At 36.9% G+C, this 24,677-nt stretch overlaps 1 protein-coding gene across 1 annotated transcript in view; it reads right to left on the bottom strand.

The window, feature by feature from the left end:
* The window catches only part of LOC121521519 (disks large-associated protein 2-like), a 149,751-nt gene that overhangs the window by 11,047 nt on the left and 114,027 nt on the right, over positions 1-24,677 (bottom strand). Inside the window, exons 6-8 of the mRNA XM_041805570.1 lie at positions 17,554-17,598; positions 13,178-13,234; positions 3,844-4,202 (exon numbers count right to left, since the gene is read on the bottom strand). Of these exons, the coding sequence (XP_041661504.1) occupies positions 3,844-4,202; positions 13,178-13,234; positions 17,554-17,598 (461 nt within the window). The remainder of the gene's footprint in view (positions 1-3,843; positions 4,203-13,177; positions 13,235-17,553; positions 17,599-24,677) is intronic.

Genomic DNA, 24,677 nt, shown 5'->3' with positions numbered 1-24,677 from the left:
ATGCAGGAACAACATGATCCACATAGACAGCCACAGGGCACAAACTTGGACAGGAGAATTAAGGGCACATAGCTGAAGAGGTTTACAGAATACAAAAACAAAATCCTTAATTCATGCTGAAGCTTCTTGTTCAGGATCAGGCTTTTGTATGAACAGGCCACTAATAATAATAATGATAATAATAGTAATAGTAATTCATTTTATTTATAGGTGCCTTTCAAAGCACTCAAGGTCACCTTACAAGTCAAAGTTAAAAGAAAGACAGGTGCATTTCAATAAATTAGAATATCGTCAAGAAGTTGATTTATTTCAGTAATTCAATTCAAAAAGTGAAATGAATTTGTTTTAATTTGAATGATTATAGCATACAGCTAAAGAAAATCGAAACTTCAGTATCTCAGAAAATGAGAATATTACTGAAAACTAATAAAAAATGATGAAATTTTGGACTACTTAAAATTATGCACATGTACAGCACTCAATACTTGGCCTGGCTCCTTTTGCATGAATTACTGCAGCAATGCATTGTGGCATGGAGGAGATCAGCCTGTGGCACTGCTGAGGCCTTATGGAAGTTCAGGTTTCTCTGATTGTGGCCTTCAGCTCTTCTGTGTTGATGGGTCTGATGTCTCTCATCTTCCTCTTCACAATACCCCATAGATTATCTATGGGGTTTAGGTCAGGCCAGTTTGCTGGCCAATCAAGCACATGGATACCATGGTTCTTAAACCAGGTTTTGGTACTTTCAGCAGAGGGAAGCATGAAGTGCTCTGAAACTTCCTGGTAGACGGCTGCCCTGACCTTGAACCTGATAAAACACAGTGGACCAACACCAGCAGATGACATGGCTCTCCAAACCATCGCTGACTGTGGAAACTTAACACTAGATCTCAAGCAACTTGGATTCTGGGCCTCTCCTCTCTTCCTCCAGACTCCAGGTTCTTGATTTACAAATGAAATGCAAAATTTACTTTCATCTAAAAGTAGGACTTGACCACTTAGCAACAGTCCGGTCCATTTTGTCCTTAGCCCAGGTAAAGCACCTCTGATGTTTTCTCTGGCTTAAGAGTGGCTTAACACGAGGAATAGATGTAGTCCATGTCCTGGATCTGTCTGTGCATGGTGGCTCTTGAAGCACTGACTCCATCTGCAGCCCATTTCCTTGTGAAGCTCCCCCAGATTCTTGAATGGGTTTCATTTCACAGTCCTTCATTATTCCTGTTGCTTGTGCTTCTCGTTTTTTGGTACCATGTTTTTTCCTTCCATTCAACTTTCCATTAATGCGCTTGGATACAGCACTCTGTGAACAGCCAGCTTCTTTAGCAATGACCTTTTGTGTCTTACCCTCCTTGTGCAGGGTGTCAGTAATTGTCTTCTGGACATCTGTCATGTCAGCAGTCTTTGCCATGATTGTGTAGGCTACTGATCCAGACTGAGAGACCATTTAAAAGCTCAAAAACCTTTGCAGCAGTTTGAAGTTAGTTAGCTAATCAGAATGACACCATGAGTCTCCAATATTGAACTTTTTCACTATATTCTAACTTTCTGAGACACTGAATTTTGGGTTTCATTAACTGTAAGCCATAATCATCAAAATTAAGAAACAAACACTTGAAATATATTGGTCCTTGTGTAATTAATCAATATTATATATATATATATATATATATTTATATATATATATATATATATATATATATATACACACACACACATATATACTGTATATATTCATTATCTGAATTGAATTACTGAAATAAATCAACTTGTTGATGATATGCTAATTTATTGAGATGCATCTTTATAAATAAGTCAACAAAAATATACACACGTTATCAATGATTTTAAATATTGAATTTAACAGGAAGGAGTTCCAGAGGGGGGGAACAGAGCAACTACAAGCTCTGGATCCTATGGTGACCAATTTGGTTGTTAGGACAGCCAGGAGGAAAGAAGAAGAGGACCTGGAATGTGGGAGGGGGTGCTAATGTGAAGGGCACAAAGGTATGGAAGGGCGAGGTTGTAAATGCCATTGAAGGTGAGGAGAAGAATCTTAAAGTCAATACAGTAGTTGACCTGGAGCCAGGGAAGCTGCTGAAGAACAGGAGGGATGTGAGTTTTGGATGGGGTACAGTACAGAACCGTACAGTACAAAAAGCTAGCCACTGCAAACTATCCAGTTCACAAAAATAACAAATCGTGCATCAATTAGGCATTTCATACCTAAATGTAGTGTTAGCAGAGTGAGCAGAGGAGGAAACAGTCATGAGAGAGCAGCAAATGACATGCAGAAAAAGGAGCCACACGTCAGACCCAAACCCAGGCTGCCTGAGTACATGGGGCATGCCATAACTAAGTGCAATTTTGACCCCAAAAACAAAAAAACCCCTGTAATAATCTGAAAAACAAAATAACATTTAAAGTTGTTTTTTTTTTTTTTTTACTGGTGATCGAGGTACTCAGTAAAGTATTTCTCAGGCAGATTGGAGTTCATTTAACTCAAAAACAATAATGGTTGAGAAATCTGCATAATGTCCAAAAGGCTAGAATACTCTGAAACACGAAACACTACATTCATCATATGTCTTATTACAGATAAGTAAACTTGGCTGGGCTTTTTTTTTTTTTTTTTGGAGGCAGGAATGAAACAAATTCATTGTCAACACTCTATGTGAGTTGTTTCCAACCTTATTTTCTTAGGGACCCCCCTCCTTGTATCTTACAAAAATCTACCCCCCCAAAGACCCACTTGGAAAAAATTGACATCAATTTTAATTGTTTTTGACAGTCCCATCATAATAGGCCTACTAATTTAAAAGATTGTTGCCAAAAGATCTATGAGTAAACCTTTTATTATAATAACGGCGTATACAGGCCACTCTAAAAAAATGAAGAAGTTTCCGTTTCAAGAAAACAAAAAATGTTAAAGATTAAAAAGTCAAATTTACCAGAAGAAATTGGAAATTTTTCTACATTAAAGGACATAAATTTTCATGAACTGAAACTTTGCCAGCTAATGAATTGATACTTCCTACTGGGTCTGAGCATTAAGGATGTACTTGTGATTTTAGCTCAGAATTATCTCATTGTCATCATCATCTGGACTTAGAAGAGACATTTCTGTAAACTGGGGCTATACCAATATTTTCATTTCAGTTTCTTATACATTTTTGACTTTACAATAACATAAATTTATGACTTTTTCAATTTATAAAATTTTTGAGTTTATAACTGAAAAATGTACAACTTTATAGACTTGAAAATTTCAAGTTTTTCTCATAAACCTGTGAGTTTTTAAAATCTAAAATATTGAGTTTAGTTTGTTTTGAATATACAACTTTACAATGTATTCTTTTTCTCAAAAATTTGGACCCTTTTTACCCCCCTCCCAAAAAAATATTTTTTCTTTAAGGGTGTCCCTAAAATACATTGTTTCTAATCATGATTTTTAAAAAAATATATGCATATATACATCTAGTTTTGAAGTCAGAACAGAGTCCTTAGCCCCCTCTGAGAACTTTGCCCGCCCCCAGGATTGCCTAGACCCCAGGTCAATGTTCTGTGTTATAGTTTGTGTCAAGAAGTCAATTGTAGAGTTATGTTACAAAACAAACGTAGGTTCTTAGTGACTTTTTTTTTTTCAACTAAACTAACGCAGTTTTCAAACATGCTATAACCTGAAGTGGCTTGAAAAATATTGCATGAAGCTACCCTACAAGGATCCCTGAGAAGAATGGACTAAGCCCAAACATCTGGCTCTATTCCTGCTGAAAACTCAGACATTGTTTTACTTTCCCTGGATTTAATAATAGAGCCGTCAAAACGTGTCAAATACGATGTTACCTGTATGCCAATAGAGGATCTTGGGGTTTTGAGGTACTCCTCGGCTTTGGACACCAGCACTGCTTTGTCGCACGTCTGGACAGATGTGTGGCTGCCCAAAGATGCGTGCCTCTTGCCTGCTGCTGACTCCATGGCCATGGTGACCGCCTTGGTGCTGTCCAGGCTGTCCATGGAGCTGTAGAGAGGACGGCCAAGGCTATCCGTGGTCCACAGACCGCCCCGTGGATGCCTGCCCTCGTGGTAGGCATCTTGTGTGGACTCTGTGCTGCTCTGGGCTGTCACAGAGATAAGAGGCTTGGTGGTGGTGCGCGGGGGCACAGGAGGTGGAGTCTTCTTGTAACTGGTAGGAAATGATACCGCTGGATAGCACAAGCAGGATGAGAGGACGAGGACAAGGCACGACAACACAAGAGTAGAGGATAAAATAAAACGTGAGAATGAAAAATGTGGCCAAAAGCTGACAAGGGCCAAAAGCTGCAGTTCACCTGTATCACACCTTGTGTGATAGAAGAGCATCAGAGTGTGATGGGAGATTAAAGTTAGCACTGAGGCACTTTAGCACGAGAAATGTCAGTAAGGTGAAAACCAGCAAAGCTTGGTAGAGCATATGCGTTTACAGAAGAAGAGCAATGAAGGAAGTATTTACCTTCAAGTGCAAATGAGAATCTGATGGAAAACCAAAATGGACCTCAAAGCAAAGTTTCACATTCCTCTTCCATTTTCAACACTTTGAAATTCCCTTAAGTTGGGAGGATTAGATCATTCCAACATTAATGGGTAAACAAGTTAGTAGGATATATTGAAGTTTAGATGTTACACTGGCTGTTTTGTGGGTACACAATGAAATAATGATCCAACCCTTGATATACTGTGTTTTTCTAGCATTTTAATTATGACCTAGTGGAGAAATAATGAGCTGGGCTTTAACTTTAGATTACTACTTTTAATTCATGGATGCGCTTTCAGTTTAATAACTGAGATGCAGCGGCTCCATTAACAGACAACACTCTGAGGATTTTTATACAGGGGGAAAATGTTTCCTGGTTGAATCCTGGTAACAGTCTTTATTTTATGTATGCCCTTTTTTAAGCTCGATAAGCTGAGTCCAAGAAATAATGAATACATTTCAAGAATGTTACTTTTTCTTAAAGAAAGAAGTGATCCTGTTTGACTAAAGGATGGATACTCATTACTAAACAAATCCTCTGGTTGACAGAGAAGCAATGATTTTTAATCACTTGTTTTGATGTAGGACTCGTACAAAGACAACATTTTCTAGCATTTGACCATGAAAAAAGCTGAAAGTTTGTCCAGCAGGTCACTTCTTCTGCCTAGTTAAAAAAGTATTTGATTCAGCAGTTGTCTGGACCACATCCTCACATTAAAATTGATTACCCACAAGAGGTAAAAATTGGCTACTAATATCTGTTCATGCTATATTATTTGCTGATGGCTGATGTTTGCCAATAAGGCCAATACCAGCCAGTACAGAAAACCATTGTATTTGTGCGTTCTTTGTTAATAGGTCACTCTGTTTGTGTGTAGCCAAGCACAATCTCCTTTATTAGCTATTTCACCAAAATGGGATCCTGTTTTTTATAGTGATAATGTTGTAGTGAAGGCAGCTTGAAGCCAACAATTGATAACATAAACCTATAGGCAGAAATGCATACTAAATAAATATATATAATGTGCAAGATACAAACAGAGATTTTGGGCCATTTACCTTCAATTGAACCTATTTTGAACAATAACATTAAAAGCATTTCTGCAGACTTCCCTTTTAATTACTTAAGTCAGTTTCTTGAACAAATAATAAATTGAACTGAAAAGTATTAAACGAGAAAGCCAGATCCAAAACAGTAAAGTATTTCAAAGCGTGTGCGTATATAAGCTAATTCAAGACCAGTGATTGCTGCTATTCAGTTTGTCATTCATAAAGATTAAATGTATATCAAAATATTCAGCTACAGCTGCATCCTGGACTTAATGGAATAAGATTTGCTGTGCTTTATCAACTCAAACACACGCTGTCTGCTGTCACAACCAGGTGCAGACAGAGTCACACACAAACACACATAAACCACTTTGGATTACAGGTAATTAAGTGCATACGAAATAAGCAACCACAGGGAATGGTGTTAAGCTAAATCCAGTAACAGACTTGACTTCCTTCCAACTTAAAGGGGCTGCAGCTCTGCAAGACACAGTGGGTGGATACTGAAATGAAAAGAGCAGAGTGACTCAAGCGGTACAAGCACACGTTCTATTTTTACTCTATCTACTCATTACATTCAAAAGTGAAAACGCTACAGATTGTCTGCAACCAGATACAAACTGAATGACAAGAACCTCTGCTACATTTTCTCATTTTTCCCCCTGGCTTTCTCCCCCAAAATAACACATTAGACTGATCTTTTTAGTAAGAAAATATGGTCATAAAACTGTAGTAGTAGAAGATAATATAGTAGAAAACTCTCAGTTCCATAGGCTATTTTCAGACATGTAAAAATTAGATCCTACTTGTTTTTTGGAAGGTAATTGTTAATTTATTATATCTATTTCAGTCCTGGATTAGAATTTATATCATGCACACAGTCAAATATATCAATTTCTATATTAGTCATTAACATGGCGTAGTTTTTCACACTGGCAGTCCAAATAAAGGAGATGAAGAATTTCTCATATTTATCAAACAGCTGAGACTGTATAAATGTCACATTCACTTACTGCTTATCATGTTATCATCTGCTTTGATTTTAAGTAGTTAATTCACTTGTTGAAATGACTTTTGACATGTATAACCCAAGCACATAACTTCGTTATGGAATAAGAAATAACAATCTTTAGTAAAACAACAAAGTAGACAATGACACATTTAATCTAGTCACATCTTTGCATAGCAAAGAAAGCTTCAGTAAATATGAATATAAGAAATTAAAGTTTAATTACATGTCTGTCTGTCGATCTGTCTTATTACCTCCACCAAGGAGGTTATGTGATCGGGTGGGTTTGTTTGTTTGTTTGTTTGTTAGCAACATAACTCAAAAAGTCATGGATGGATTTTCATGAAATTTTCAGGAAATGTCAGAAATGGCATAAGGAAGAACTGATTAGATTTTGGGAATGATCCGGAATCCAGGAATTTTTTTAAAGGATTCTATGCTATTGGGAGATAGGGCTAATGGCAGAGGTCTGCGCTGTTACCACTTTACACTAGGAGATGGCGGACATGAGTAACTTATTCAAAGTTTTGGAGTTTATAGAGCAACAAGTTGGAGCGTAACATAGAGAAAGACAGCAAATTGTAGCGAGACTACTCACAATGCTGGGAGGAATAGAGGAATATTCACCCTCTGCCATGACTTTCACATGTAGCAAAGCCAATGCTTTGCCACAACGTGTCTCCACCCCACCGGGGAGGAAGTAATCGGCGAATTAGATTTTGGTAGTGGTCCGGATCACCGTCTGGATTCAGGAATGTTTTTAAAGGATTCTCCACTATCTGGAGATAGGGCTAATGGCGGAGGTCTGTGCTCTCTGAGTGTTTTTCTAGTTAGTTCTCTTATGTGAAAGAAAAACAGCTCCCACTTTAATCTAAGCAAGGAGCAGAGGGAGACAAGGTAAAGTGCCTATGAAAAGTATTCACCCCCTTTGATGTTTTACCCTTTAATTGATTTTATAAATATATCCTGGTCAATATAATTTGGCTTTTTTGGATCAAAAAAGTTACCAAAAAGCATCAAAGTGAAAGTTAAATTTTTGTGGATTTCTACATAGAAATTTCAATTTAATAAAAATATCTAATGTAAAATAAGTGACTGCATACCCCTTCAAGTCACAGTGTGTTTGTGGTGAGGTGGAGTGTTTGGTGTCCACCAAACACAGTGTCTTGTCTGATGGCCACAAAACACCATTTTGGTCTCATCAGACCAAAGAATTTTCTTCCACTTGACCATGGAGTCTCCCACATGCCTTTTGGCAAACTGTTGTTCAGATCTAACATGAGTTTTCTTCAACACTGGTTTTCTCTTAACTCCTTCAGAGTAGTCATAGGTGTCTTGGTGGCCTCTCTCACTAGTCTCCTTCTTGCACAGTCACTCAGTTTGTGAGGACAGCCTGATCTAGGCAGATTTACACATGTCATATCCCCTCCATGTCTTGATGACAGACTTACACAAAACTTCGGGGGATTTTCAGTGTCTTGGATTTTTTTTGTATCCATCCCCTGACTTATACATTCAGTAATCTTTTCTCTGAGTTGCTTGGAGTGTTGATTTTCCTTCATGGTGTAATGGTAGCCAGGAATACTGCTTAACCTGTGACTGGACCTTCAACAGACAGGGGTTTTTATACTACAATCACTTGAGACACACTCACAGCATTCAGGTAATCCCCGTTTCACTAATTGTGAGACAACAATCACCAATTGGCTTGACCTCTGTTGAATTAGGTCAGTCACTTAAAAGGGGGTAAATATTTATACAGTCAGTTATTTTATGTTTTACATATTTATGTTTAATTGACATTACTCTGTATAAATCTGTTTTCACTTTGACATTAAAGAGTTTCTGTAGGTTTTTTTTTTTCCAAAAAATCTAAATTATATTGACGATGATTGATTTATAACATCAAAAAGGGTAAAACCTCCAAGGAGGTGAATACTTTTTATAGTCACTTTACATACTCAGTTTAAGGTCTTAACACACTGAGTCTGTTATTTGCTGGTATGTTTTTTGGATCTGTAATCTGATAGGAAATATGTTATTCACTCAAACCTTGCACACCTAGTCCACTGTTTTTATTTTCCATTTCATTGGGAACATTTGCAATGTGAGACAAAATGATCTTGTATTGTGAAGAGAGTAAAAAAGCAGTGATTTTGTGGCTCTTTCACTCCTTAAAAAAAATAAACATTGAGTCCATCCATCCTGGCAGAGCCCTTCATAGTGGTTATTTGCACAAGTTTTTGCATCACTGGTGCTGTGCCAAGTTAGTGGACAGGAGGAAAGATTTCAGCTCAGTCTCTTTCTGGCTGAATTGTGGCTGTTTCCATCCATTTAAATCCATTTAAAGACAGGGACAGATGCAAAAAAACGCGAAAATCAAACTCATTCAAAAAAAAGTATTGACAGTCAGTCAAATTACAGATGTAAAACAGACTCATTGTGCAAACCCTTTGGTCTGAAAAGCAAGAAAGCTAAAGTAGATGACAAAAAGGAAGCCACTTGTTAACAAAAAAATCTTCATGGCTGCCCCTCAAGGCAGCATGATAAATTCATTCAGTCTAATTATGTGCATGAAGTGGTATAATAATCATGATCCAAATACAAATCAAAATAATTGTGGCTATGAGTTTTACTATATTGGAGCAGCCCTTGTGGAATAACATGCTTAAAAGCTTTTGTGTCAAATAAAATGTCACATTCAAATTTGAACTTTAGTGTAAAACTCATGGGGTCTCCAAACAACAAGGCCTCTCCTCTTCTCAGCATGATTGTTCTTAGCAAATAACAATGAGTCACAAAAAGTAACCATCTCAAAACAGCAAGTGTGGCCTAATTGTGGTGCTACAGGAAAGGTCAACTGGTTCCCCATGTTCCTCTGACAGTGGGAGTATGCATCAATTCCACAAAAAAAGTGAACAGCCACATAATCTTCTTTGCAGAAGTGATGACCATAACTGTACTCACTCAGTAGGGCAATGACTCTAAATTAGCCTATTATCTGACTAGAAGTTGAGTCAGCACTACTCTGTATTTTTGCAATTCATTCACATACTTTATTCTTTATAAATGGATTGACATTTGTAAACAAATTTGGTGTCTTACATGCCTGCATTCATATGCTTTGCATAATTACACCATTATTTGCCTAGGTTAATGTTGTTTAGTGAAGACATTTAATAAGCTGACTTCTCCAGGGTTGTCATCGCCACATAATGTGCTTCACCGAGTTTTGCTTTACCCAGTCTGAGAAAAAGAAATATCACAGTTTGTTGACATTACATCAACTAGACACCAGGTGTCCTCCTACAGACTATAAATGGTCCCAACAAAAATCACCTTTGCATGAGCAAAACTGGATTTTGTCAGTGAACTGAGGCAAAGTTTGTGCCATTGTTTTTGATGCAGTTTTGATAATTGATGCATGCATCTACTTTTGAACATATTTCAATGAGAACTAGGGTATTTTGGTGATGTTTCTCTCTGTTCATAAAGTAAATAATCCAGAACTTAACCCAATTGTGAATTTCGACCTCTCAGTAGAAAATATCCAATAGTAAATTCACATGGTGTGATGTGATATTAACAAGTTTTAGTGCTGCACTAACTGTATTGAAGCTAAATATGAAGAATGACATGAAGAGTTGACAAGCACTTGGTGAAAAAAATGTGCCTGTTTATAGAGAAAATAAATCAACAGATGGTTATTTCAGTGTTTTTGAGGTTGAGTCATATGCAGTACGTAGCAGTAGTAGTCGCACTAGCTTCCAGTGATTTCAGTAAGCATTGCTCTCTTAAGAAGGACCTGCTAGCTGTACCAGCCAGGAAGTTAGGCTATATAGTGTAACAGATGTAAAAAAAAAAAAAAAAGCTTCAACAGTTGTCAATAGTACGTATGTTTTTGCCAACACTGTTCTGTGGTCCATTTTTACCAAAAACTTGCTCAATTCCGCAAAGAAATGAACCCATCTGCTACACTGTATAGCCTAGCTTCCTGGCCAGTACAACCAGTGAATCCTCCTCAAAGGAGGGATGCCCACTGAAATCACTGGAGGATAATGTTACTTCTACTGCTAGGTACCTCTTACAGCCCAACTTCAACGAAACTGAAATATCCCTTTCAGTTGAATTTGAATTAACAAACCAAATTAAATCCAATCCAAAACCAGAGTCAAAAATCTCTACACCTGGTGGACCATAAACAAATTCAAATGTTCAGGCAAATACTTGCTTTTTTGCCTCAAAAGAAGAAGGAAGAAAAAGCAACTGATTCCTTAGGATTAAAGCCCTTGGTTCTACGTCCAAACCATATCTTTTTGCATTGACATTAAAAAAATTGCAGGGTGGGTTAAAATGCAAAAAGGTAAGAAAATCCCATCTTAGAAGTGACACCGCTACCTCAACAGTCAATGCAATGCAATCACAAGATCCGTCCCACTCTCTCCACCTACATGTTAGACAAATGATTCAAGACACTGCTAAACAATAATCAACATAAAGTAGCAGCCCTTCAAAACAAATTACTTTGGAGATTGAGAGCCTGTGTGAACAAATTAAAATGGAGAGCTAATGCAAAAGGGTTTCCTTCTAAATACAACAGCACTGGTGGAAAGTTTGGCCTGTATACTTGTGCAGAAGAGCATCCTGTCCTCTGTGAAGTCAGTTGTTCCTGGCTCACTGTGTTTGAATTTGAATGTTTGGCTTAGCGCTGCTGCACTGGGCAGTTCAGTAAACAAACCCACACAGTGGAGGCGCAGCCAAGACTAGATGGGCCTGAATGTCAGGCTATGAATATGTGTTGCTGCTGTGCTAAAATGTATTTGTAGCATTAAAAGTAAATAGTGAAGACACTGGTAGCTTGTGCCATTTAGCATTTTGACATATCACCTGCACCTGCAGCTCGGAGGCAGGGAAATGCTGCTGTACTAAACATAAATATAAACATATGCACAATTTAACATCAGGTTATCTCCTTCCTGTCTTCACGGGTAGGTTATTTGTTTAGCTTTTTTCGGTATCAAATTAATCCAAAATTATATTTCAACACAAAATTGTGACACTCTTCAGCAGGAATTATTATGTCTTTTTACTTGCCATAAAATAATGGCATGTGCTGCTTCCTGACACAAGAATGTCCCTCTCCTTATCAACTTTCTAATCACATCTAAAAACGTATTTTTATTCTTTAGCTTTTAACAACAGAGGGTTGTTTGGTTTCTGTCTTATTTTTTAATCAGTGAATCTCTGAGATGGTATACAGGCTTTTGTGTTCAATAGATTTTAAAGGCATTGTTTACTTTACAGTGCTCTTATGTATTTAATGATGCATATTTTTATCTTTAGCGATTTTATTTTACTTTCTTTATTCATTGTGCAGCACTTTGGTAAACTATAAAGTTTTTTTTTCAAATGTGCTTTATAAATGAAGTGGACTTAATTGGGTTGGATATCACAGTTTAAGGGATTTGTGTCAATTATCAGTTTTTTATTTGAAAATTAACATATTAAGATACAAAAGACGGCGTCTGAATATGTCCAACTGGCCTCTGGAATCTTTTACTGGCAATGTTTGATAATTTGACGCATACTACGAGCAGTTATTACAAAAATATTGGTAGGAACATCACTAATGGAGACAAAGGAGATAGGTGTCCCCAGCCTCCAACCCCTCATGATGTAAGCTATGATTTAAAGCACCGCTCATTGGAAAATGCTAAGAGACAAAAATCAAACACACCTTCACAGTGCGTGACGCCTGACCACCATCACTTAGTTCTTGTATTATGCTAATGAATTATCCAACAGAAGTGAGTTAATTTAGGGTCTTTTACCTCCACAGTTGAGACCGTTGAGCTTATCGTTTAAGCCGCTTGATTTTTTTTTTTCCACTCATTGACACGTTAATGACACAAACGTTCTTCCCCAACATTATCTTCCGGTGGCTTCTGGCACTCGCGAGCTACGTCAAGCCGTAATCTGTAGCGTCAACAGTTGCAGGAGACGAAAGGACGTAAGCAGCGGTTAGGGACTTGGGAAAGTGGCGACAGTACCAAAATTAACTTTTTGTGCAAGACGGCCACGACGAGATAAAAGTAACGAGTTGTTTTTATCAACTCGGAGCTTAGAAATCACAGTAAGGTGAGTTTAAGTGTTTTTGTTTTCAAGTGTAGGACATTTCATGTCAAGATACATTTGTGGCGCAGTTGCCATTACAACCCTGAAAATCCGTGAAGGCGCAGATACGTTAGTAACGAGCACTGTGTATTTTAGCTCTATTTTGATAAATAGGACAAATATTGTTTTTAAAATTACATAAAGCCTTTTTCCACAATGGAGCCCCATTTTTGGAAACGTATTCATGTTTAAGAGTTTGAAGGAGGCAAAATAAAAAGTCGTGAAACATTATGTATCATTAAACAAAAGCCTTTATGGCCACAGTCCTTCACCAAAGAAATATGTATGTTTGAACGTTCGTTTTTCTTTTGATAGAATAACTGCTGCAACCCCTTTGCTACACCCATGGATGTATGACTGCAACTGAAATGCGTCTTGCAAGATAAGAGCTAGTATGGGAGGAAGAAGAGTAAGAGATGGAAGCAGGCTAGTACCTGGAGGTGGCTGAGCGCGGTCCACACTGCACGAAGTAGGGAGACGAAACTGAATCCCTGTAAGGAGCAAGCAACTTGTGTTAGAAGGCCAGCTGCAGGTATCTCACACCTTATTCACTCTTAAAAGTATCCTAACTTACCATATCTATCTACCAAATTTAACACAAAAAAAATTATAAAGCTCATTAAAATGTTTTTACATAGCTCATCTAGTTAAGTCTGGCAGTCCTGGGCAGGGAGGGAGAGAAACAAAGACATGGTGGATTTACATAATGAGCATTTTCCTAAATCCTTCATGCTCTAGTCAAATGTTTTATTAATTTGAAATTATTTGAGTGAATTACATTTACATTTTTATGGTTACAAATTACAACACTGAAGCAGGTTTTCAGTAGCAAATGTTGATTCCTAGGTAATGCTAATCCAGCAATTACTTTGTGTCTTTCCCATAATGCAGCTGGGCAAAGCTCACTGGTGACAGGACTTAGGAGGTTCTCCAACCTTTAAGAATTTCTAATAAAGGGGTTCTTATTGCCTAGGATATATTTTTCAAGATGTTGTTCTTGCTACTGTTTGCTACCGTTGCGCTTGCCAGTATTTTCAAAACCACTCTGCATTATAAGATAAAACAACAAATTACAAAAAACAAGATAAGTAGCAGGAGATAATCCAAATAAAAGGAAAACATACTGCTCAGTTTTGTAGTCTCAAGTAACAAGAAAGGCTATAACTTCTTAAAAATCCTCATTTGCCAAGTTGTTAGAAACTTTGCCCATATGCATTGCCCTGATAAGTTGACAGGTATCATAAATAAAGGTAAATCCATGTTTTTTCAGGCTGGGCTCAACAGGTAAGTCATTGTTAAACTAAAGCATTCACCATGTTATTTGGTTTAAATGCATCATATGAATCTGAACACATAGTGCTACATTTTATGATAATATAAATACAAATAGGACACAATGAAAAAACATAAATATGAATATCAGCTCAAATTTAAGTATTTGGGATGAATAACATTTAAAAATGTACGCCAATTTACATTTTGATTGTAAGATAATTTTTTTTTCAATCTTTGGATATTTCAAAAAACAGTTTCGAAACACTTAGTTTACTTGAAGTACACTGTGTCTCTCTCAAGAGGCACAGAACATTGTTATTTTAACAGCAAAAGGCCACAAAAATGTCATGTGGAGACAAACACTTAGGGGTGATGAAAGACAATTATTATTATTATCAACAACTGAAGAGACACTCTACATTCATAGAAAAATGTCACAAACATGAGCTGGAATTGAACCATATCAGTGTCTGTCAGTGGCATTTTTGTAGAGCAGACAGTAGGTAAACAAAGTAAATCAGACAAGATGTGTCGAGAGACCCAGCCAAAGATTACTAAAGAGGAAGATAGTTTTTTCCTCTTTTCATCGTTTCTGGACTGCCTCTGATGATTTGGCAGTCTAGTATATTGGTTACCATTGTATGCCGTATTGCAGCATGTAAAGTTTATTTATTTTTAAATCCACGTTTTTTTTCAATACTGAAGAGTCATGAACAGATAGCATATTACAAACACCAGTTTAATTCTTTTTTAAACCACTCTTATCTGAGTGTATGAAATTAAGCTGTGCTTTACATGAAGTGCGAGTGCACATAAAATGTGGTAATTATGTGATGAGGAACCAAAACTTTTTTTTTTTTTTTTTTTTTTTTTTTTAGTTATCAAATTCAGAATTTGTGGCAATGTTGATAAGGTTTCAGGGCAAGAAATTCAAAATAGACTTGATGTAAAGCACAACCTAATGTTATTTCAGAGAAGTTTTGGTACAGAGAATATTTACCAGACCTTCACTCGTGCTTTTTCAGAAAGGTCCCTCAAACCTTTTTCTCCTTTGTGGTCAACACTTAAATTTCAGAAAAGTTCTGATTGCGTCTCCTCCGACCGACTCCTCCATTTGTGCAAACAGGCTGTCCTTGACCATAGTTGTGGACTCAGACTGGCAAAGAGGCTGGTAAGAAGCCGGTCTTACTCAGATCAGGGTAGATTGAGGCTTAATGACGTGCAATGACTGACAAGCTGTGTACATGAGCATGGGGGCTGAAGATGAGATGGAAAAGATTGTGAATTCTCCCAAGTCTTGTTGTACAGTATGTTCTGCTTAACTCCAAACTATATTCACAGTTGAAACAAACTCAGTATCAATCACTGTCAGTCTTTTAAACACTTTCCTCCTGACTTTAACAGCAGTTTCATTTTAAACACTTGCATTTGCACAGCCAACTTTAATGAAGCCAAAGCATCTCATTATCCTTAGTGTAAAATTAACACAGAAACTACACAATACCAACAGTCTCTTTAAATATCACATTGCATCAGTGAAATTGCAATTTAGGAAATGGATTCTATGCTTAAGTGTTTGGGTAATCTTGCTCGTGTGCTGAAAAAAATAAAATTTACTTTTTTCTAACATTTTCTGTGCAAATGAATCCCCTGTCTTAATCTTAATCTTAATTTTCCTGCTCAGCTACATGGTGCTCTTTGGTGTGTCGTTTGCAACACACATTGCCTCAGGCAACAAAAATACTTTAATCATCAAAATGAGCATTTTCTTTTGTTAAAAAAGTACAGTCTAAATGAAAAATTTCTTTCTAATGCTACCTGAGCACTTTAGACCCAGTATTGAACTGGAGTACGGCTCTAATGGTGTGCATAAATGAATGCATGTATGGGTAGATGAATATTTGAATTAATGGATGGATGATCTGACGTAGGACAACTAGCAGAACTTGAGGGTATGTGTTTGTCAGTATTTCCAGCTGATTCGACTGGATTTAAAAGATTTTAGAAGTTGACTGTGTAGCTTCTTTTTCAAGAGCTGTACAATAAAACAAGCAAGTTGGTTATAGGCACATACATATATACATACAGTGGTGATGCCCCCATGGATGCAATGTGGATTAACCTTTTATGTATGGTATATCACAACAAACCAATACAAATCAATGTACTGAAATTATAAAGTAAACAAAATCTCTTACTTTACGCTAGTGATGAAGCAGTGTTTAGCCTCACGAATAAAAATGCCTAAAATCAACCTTTGCCATTGTGAAGGTAAATGAGTTGGTTAAGTGGCATTCAAAGAAAGAATAAGGGTTGGAAATTTCTATTCCATGCTACGTTTGAACCAACAAAAAACTGTGGGGCCGCTTGGAATCACCACAAACAGGCCTTGCTGCTGGAAGGTGATATGAAAGTAAATTTGCTACTGTACAGAAATGTCAGTTGAATATAAACTTCACCAAGTAATACAAACATTTCTTTGTGAAAAGAACTTTCAAATACAGTTAACACACACAGTCAAAGCTGTGACAGACTATTCTTGGTACTAATCAGCTGCTCATGATAAAATAATATCTTAACTGCTTTCCAATACTTGAAATACTTAATAAATACCAAGTATAATGCCGTGTGTAAGAATTGGTGTAGATCCATGAAAAGTTTTCAATCTATTTGAACATAGATGTAACACACTTTAGGATGCTCAAATCTGCTGCCATGTTCTCCTTTTAAACATAAAATAATCACCCACACCTCTCTGAATTAAGTCATACATAACGGATGTATCTGTCCTTCTTTGCTGAATTATAGTTCAGGTGTCAGTCTCCAAAAAGGCTATTCATTTAAAATTTGTGAACACAGAAAAGGACTGTCAATATAACTGAGCGCAGCATTGATTTGCGGTGGTTTGTAGAACAAAGCTGTTATGTTGGTCATAACCTGCCTTGCTGCATGCTAGTATATGTGAAATAAAGACACTACTGTGCACTGAGTATTGCCCTCTGTTTGCTTAAAGAAAGAATACAATGGTTAAAACAAGAGGGTGAGACAATATTAATACCAATGAATTTGAACAGAACCGTAATATCAAAATATAATAAATGAAAATAAACCAAATAAATCATTAAATGGATTGTGTAGAGTTAAAAAAATCTCAGTAAATATGTGTCCAAGATGTGTAGAATAAATTAGACTTTAACAGTTAATTTTGTTGCTCGCTCTGTTCAAATACAGTAGATGTTTTACAGAAATGCCAGTGTGCTAACACAAGGCCAGCATGTGGGACTATATGACAAGTTTTGTTTTCTGGGTTTGTTGAACTCATTATTTAGTACTAGTACATTATCATAGAAATCCCACAGATTCAATGTGGAAACAAATGAAAACATTTAAATGTATTATACAGTACATACTTATCAGGTACAATGGCATAATTAATATAGCTTGTTTTAGTGGAAAATGTTCATGAGTAAGACAACATGTATGAAAAAGTGTATTAACAACATATAAAAAAGGTCTAATAAAAGCGGTTCCCTACCAGACCTACCGTACTCTCTACGCCCCCCAGCTAAGCTACGGATGCCTAAAATGGGGGGAGAAAAACAAAACAAACAAAAACAAAAAGATGATAGCTTAGTAGAAAAGCAATGCATTTTGAGAGGGTCAAAGTAAAAGACACTGCCTGGCCCATGCTTTGTATTTGTGGTGTATCTGAGAGTGTAGGTGTAGATATAGGGACACAACCTGTCATTGATGCTGGAAGTAACTTACTTCTCTGGATGCCATTGTAAAGCTATGACCCCCATTTTGAGATTTAAATTGCCATAACATGAACTTTATAAACATTTTAATCCATTGTTTTATATCAATTTATGAAAAATACATAAGGCCAATAAAAGTTGTAAATCATATTTCACAAGAAACACCACAATAAGCCAATAAATGAAAAACAAAGCATTACATACTGGTTTCATCTGTTTAACAAAAAAGCAGAAGCTAACAAATGCAGGCTCAACCATTGTTTTAAAAAAATGCTTTGTAACCTGACAAAATCTAAATCACTGAACAATGTAGTCTGATATCCCTGATAATTGCAACATGATTGATGTAAACAGAATAGCATGTTCTTGATAAATAAATCAAATAAATGCAGAAAGAGATCAAAGGTGTAGCAATGAATTTATAATCAAGCAATGTTACAGGTTCAGATGAGATCAGATTCCATCCAAAAACCTTTTGTCCCAAAAACCAGATGTCACAGAGTTGGCACCGTTGTTGAGGCAGATCTCTGGATGACACAACAATGTTACAAAAAAGGAAAAAGCTAGATGGGTAACATATTTCTGTGACATATAAGATAGACAATTTAGAATTTATTACAAATAATCATAGATTTCATTTCACAAAATATGATTGCATGGTTAAAAAATACTTGTAAATACACTTCTTCTGTTTATGCTTTAGTCTCTGTCAAATATACATATTTGTATATCATCCTTAGAGCATATCTGTGTTCTTGCTACATTTTAACTTGTTTTAAGGGAAGGTTTAATTCTTTGGGCTGACTTGAAACGCAAACTAAAAAACATTATGGACATATTTATACAGTTGCTTGGGTAAGTTAAGTGGCTTCAGTTACTCACCACTTTAATGTGCAATTTAATCTAAATTCAGAAGAATGTCAAGCATTTGTACAGCTTTTCCAATTGTATTATCACAGACTTTAAAATTTTGCTGTAATTAGGCAATGTATTTCAGTGGGTTACACACTTATGATTGTTCTTTTTTTATATCACAAAGCACACAGATGTTGCTACCAAGCAGGAATCCTAAGAACCTCACAAACAAACTATTTGATTCTTGTGTACAAATAACCTGAAATGGGCAAAAAAAAACAACAAATCTACTCACAGACTAAAAACAACCTTCAATGCGGCCTGTGGCTCATGCAAATATATCAAAGTTAAACAAAAGAGCCACCATTGTTTTCTCAAATGTCATTCCATTCCTTGCATTGATGGCTTGCATGAAGGCTTGACGTAAACATCTACTATCTATAACTGCAAATACTTCGATTAAAAAAACAGAGAACAAAGGATTTGCATAGAATGAATGAATGTAGATTGGAGACATCATGATTAGCCAGTCTTCAGCACCTTTATATTAGTATGCATTCCCAAAACAATGGGAAAATAATATGTACGTAAGGAATGCCTATGCAATTCCATTTATCTTTCAGAAAGCAAAAATATGAATACAAGCCTTTTCCAGAGTTTTTTTAATTGTATTTTGTATATACTTTATACATGTATATATGTATATTAAAGTGGTTATAGGCTAAATGTTGTCACAGTCATATGCCTTTTACTGATATAATTTAAAATATGCTAACCCAGCTATTGGCTGGTCTTTGATGGAAAATTAAAAGTTCTTTTGATAGGATTGATAACAATAAATAAGCTGTAGGCTTTGAAAGATCAAAATCTGTATTGCAAATGGTGGATAATGGCAACAATCTATTTGAAAATCTTTGTTTTCTTTCTAACAGCATCTCAGAACCTTCAGTTCTTTGTAAAAGAGTTGCTGCCAATAAGCAAAACAACTCAGTATAGCTTTTTTCTGTTGAACACATAAGATTATCAAGGCAAATAAATATTTAATAGGTATTCAAGATCAGTATTAATGAGTTACCATAATGTGTGTGGGTTGGAGCCAATGAAATACCTGAAAAGGAAATGTCTCCCTTTTTCTGTGGCTTAAACTTCGATTTTGATCTAACTTTTTGTACAACCTTTGTATAAATACCATTTTATCGAAGTGCCACTTGTTCTGAAAGTGTTGTCTTTTGGTCGTGCAAAAGGGCAAGAAGATCCACTCTCTTAAGAAAGTGAGAGATGTCGCCTCTCATTTATTTCAAGTCCTTTTGAAAGGTTCACATTTCAGTCAGGGGTCTGTTACATACAGGCTTCCCATGGTCCTGTGCTGCAGTGATCGTCCAAAGACAAGTGGGAGATGTTTGTTGTTGGCCTCAGTTCCTTGGGCCGGTGTATTTACTTTGGTACGCCATGTACAACAGAGTGAATGAGTGGTGAAAGGGGATGCCATTGGCTAATCAGCAACTTTATTTTAAACAGACAAAAGAGCAGTTAGCTAAATATAGCACATGAGTAGGACTCCTACCCATTAAGGTTACACAGGAGCCTAGCTAAGCCATCACTAGTGAGGCGGTGTTAGTACATTCAGTGGTACTATACTGCACCTCAGGGGACATGTCTGAGAGGTAGTGGCCCTCTGTGGCTCTGATTGTCTACTTTTAGGGACCAGTGTTTCTTTGTTATCTTTCAGCAGTGATGAACCAACCCAGGATAACATTTCATCATTACAAGAGGCTTAAGGAAGCTAAAGATGTAACTGTGATGGAACTTAGTCCAAAAACTCTCACTTACCAAAATGAAAAATATAGTTTTGTTTTTGCTGAACTTTTGCCTTTAAAATGAAAATCAATGGATCTAAGACACTCAAACAAACAATGAATAAGCTCTAGTCACCACTGCATAAAAACAATCAGTGAAACACTGGTATAATCTAACAACTTCCTTATGAGGTGCACAAACAGATTGATGATGGACATGATGAAAGACATGGAGCCAGACCTCAAGACTGGAAAAAGTGCTGTGTTTGGTTTATAACCAGAATTACTTCTACAAACCCTCTTAGCGCTCTCAGAAATCAGTGAGTTTATAACTGCAAACAGTACAAGTATTGAATATAAGTTTCTTTATATACAAAATGGTACATTTACATACATATACAGAGTTTGAAAATGAATCAGTTTGTGCAGGAATGAATTGAAGCCAGTACATTCATACTTACAAGCACTGTTAACCTACATATTTTTTCCATATGCTGCTTGACTGAAAAGCCATTCATTGTAAACAATTTAAGCCTGGGACGTCGTCCACAAAGCCTTAAGACAGTGTCATCCATACAGTATTCCAGAGGAATAGGCTCTACTTAAATTTATCTGGGATTTTAAGATTTTGTTAGCACTATATCTTTCGATTTCTCTATTTTTATTATATTATTACTATAAATTCTTTATGCTGTTTCTCTAGTCCCCGACTGAAAAAAAGGGTTTGCTATTTTTGAATTGCTCAAAATGCCCATTTCACTTGGAACTGGCTACAAAATGGATGAAGGCCATGACAAAGGAATGCTTTGATTTAAATAACTAAAAAGTAAATGATATGACAATATATTCATAGATTATGTAGTCATCTTTTTATATATATTTATATATATATATATATATATAAAACTAGGGTTTATAAAGTTATTCACAGTATTTTTTCAGTGTACTCAGGTGCTTAAGAGAATGTTTCCTCATAATGAGAAACTGGAATGAATATTAGCTATTTAAATTCACTTGCAGAAACAGACAGACTCATGCCCCACCTCACAATGGCTGATTATTGAGTTTTGTTTTGTTTTTTTCTAGAATGACCCCCATATTTCCAACCACTTTCTCTTAATTGATTTTTTTGAAGGTTGGGTGTTTAAGACAATGGAGGGAACATGATGTTGCCCTTATTGGCACTTGAGGATCTGTACATCAGCCATTTCCTCTCTCACGTTCTCCTCACCTCATTCAGGTGTAAAACATATCATTCTCTTTTATTTGATGGCTAAGCAAGACACTTGTTTAAAGATTGCTCGAACAACAATTATAACCTGTTCAAGAGATGACAGACTCTGTGTCTGCATAGAGTAAAGGGACATCTAACAGCATCACTAGCCTGTCCATCTTAATAAAAGTCAGGTTTTTATCCCTGGCTTTCTCATCTCATTTTACACTATGCAAAGATGGGAATGATTAAAATGACATAGACAGATATGACATGGGCCCACTTGTGTACTTCCTGCTCCACAATTCTAGACTGGCGCTTCTGTGGCCACTTGTGTGGCATCCTGTTTCTGGCTGTTTAGGGGGCCTTTGCTTTTTGATTATCTCCCATGGGAAGTCCTCTATTGGAAGTGGGCTGGCAGGGCTCCCTGACCCCTCTGGGGTGCTCTCAGGGGTTCCTTCAATTATCTCAATTCGGGGTGGGTCCATCAAATCCATAATGCTGAATGGTGCTGGCTCTGGTTGGCACATCACTGACTTGTCCTCTGTATGCTGCCGAACAGACCAGCTTGAGCCTGCTTGGATCCCTATGGACACTCGGTCATCCGTTTGTGTCATGCTGTCGCTGCAAGGTTCCCGGCACAAAGTCCACATGTTGTAGCACTGAGTGAAGTTGAAAAAGTTGCTGTTGAAAGTCTTCAGTTCCCCACAGACATCTCTACGTAGCTCTGCCAGCTCATAGCGCATAGCTGAGATTTCATCCTTCCACTGCATGTTGAAGGCAGCCACCATGTTGGCAGACTCTTTAAAGGCCTGGATGGCCTGAGGGACTGGTGGCTCAGAGGCTAACGGTGTTGCAGAAGGGACCCTGTATGAAGGCGGAGATGCCGGTGGGACAGAGATGGCTGTTACAGTGGAGCTAGTACTGTGCTGACTGCGAGCAGCAGCAGTCTCTCTCTCCAGCCTCTCCAGCTCTGCATATGCAGAGGAGCTTGCGCCATCATCATCCTCTATCATGTCATCATTGAGTAAAGAGGTCCCATCCGCAAGATCATATCCCTCTGGAAGAAAAATTTAAATATGCAAACAGAAGGACATTCAAAGTGAAAGGAACAGCTGGAGTGAGGTTTATTTGGTTTCTAATCTAAAATAACATATATCCATGGATGACTTACAGTATGTGAGTAGCAAGTTATTTCAATGAGATAGAGGTTCAAACCCAACGATTTCCCATGGATTGATGCAGTTCAAATATAAATATGTTTGCACCAGAACTGTACAATCAGAGGTAAATAAGTTGCCATAAAATAACCAGATTGTTTCCATCAATCTCCTTTTCATAAATTTTAAGGCAAATATATGTTGAAATTTATACCCAAATTGTTTTGGAAATTACTTGGCAGGTCAGTCTGAAATAATGGTGCATCTTTAGCCAGAGAATGTAGTTTTCGACATTTTTTTGAAAACGAGTCTTGCGCACAGCAGCTTAACTAAGACATGAATGGTTTTAAACTCACATACTGTAGGCTTTTCACAATGTTTTTACACTGCCTTCTCAGTCATCTCAAGGCTTCTTTCCATCTTTTCACTGCACAGCACAGTAAAGAGTGGAATTAAATGCAGAAAACATCAATATTTATCAAATCATTAAGCCATTTTCTAAGAACCCTTTTCTCCAAATGTATCAAATGTTTTTTGGTGACTTGAAATTTGTGCCATTTTGTGCAAAAGAAAAGATGTAAAGGAAGTAGAGGAATCACAACCTACTGGGCCAAGAAGCAGATATGAACCCTATTGAACATATCAGGTCCAAGGTGGCTGATTAGACCATGTGAAGTAAGTAACCTGGTAAGGGGAGGGGTCATTCCCCCTTCAGGGCTGCACCAGGGAGAGGCTGCAATCCCACAGTCAAACACAGCTGACATATTCAATACCAAAGATTAGACTTTTACCATGGGGCCTTTTGAAAAAAGTCTGAGGTTCATGGAAAGAAGAAATTAGGTCCACACATTTATAGCAGATGAAGCTGCTCTCACAGATGATTGGAGACAGTGGCAATGCAACAACATTAAATGTTTTTTATGGTTACGATATGAAAACATACCAAATAGTTTCTCTTAAACATATACACCTACAAGGTGGTTGAAACACACTTAGAGACATGGTTAACAACTCACAAAAGCCAGTGCTACATCCGACCTTGTAATCAATATTCAGGGATTTTATGGTTTTAATTAAAAAATCAAGTTTTCCAAGGTTTTGTGAGTTGTTTCAAACCAAGTTTACTACTTAGGATAACATAATGAAGTAGTTCTACCAACTTTAGATATAATCTTTATCTATTATTCTTACTGAGAAGGCAGTGTAAAAACACACATATACATAGATATATGTATGCGTGTCAACATTAAAATACCTGCAAAAATCATCCCTGATGCCTCCAGTTGTTCTTTCCCCCTGGTTATCCTTCAAGAGATGGGTGGTCAAATGGAGAGGGGTTTGTTGCTTGTCTGCCCTACGGAGCATGATGGGATCCCTTTCCAACTCAAGGGGCCACTAGCCTCACACAGTTACAATATTATTATAAAACTAGGACTGAACACTACCATTTAAACAGTATTCCTCCAATCTGTTTTTTTTCTTCAGGATTGCCTGGATGACTTACTTAATAACTTGAGGTCACTGTTTCCTAAGAACAATGCAAAGATTACACCAGAGGAGAGATATTATTTACATTATGACTTGACATGGAGATGACAGTTCTATATTTCTAATTACCATCTACGGAACCCTTATTTTAGGTTGCTAAAGCCTTATCTTGCAAATTATAATTGATGCATCATGCCAATATTGAAAAATACAACTTAACAACATTCTTTACAGTCAACTGATTTAGTCCATATAAAGATGATAGATTTGGAGCAGAGAGCTAAATGAATAGAGTTCAGCAAATAAGACAGTGGGATTGGAGAACACTCCTTTACCCTCAGTACTTTAGTCACATTGAAGAAATCAAAGTTGGAAACCCAACTGAAGAT

The sequence above is a fragment of the Cheilinus undulatus genome, linkage group 14 (genome assembly GCF_018320785.1).
Source record: "Cheilinus undulatus linkage group 14, ASM1832078v1, whole genome shotgun sequence".
Classification (NCBI taxonomy): domain Eukaryota; kingdom Metazoa; phylum Chordata; class Actinopteri; order Labriformes; family Labridae; genus Cheilinus; species Cheilinus undulatus.
The sequence above is the reverse complement of the archived record's forward strand: the minus strand, read 5'-3'. Positions and strand labels throughout refer to the sequence as shown.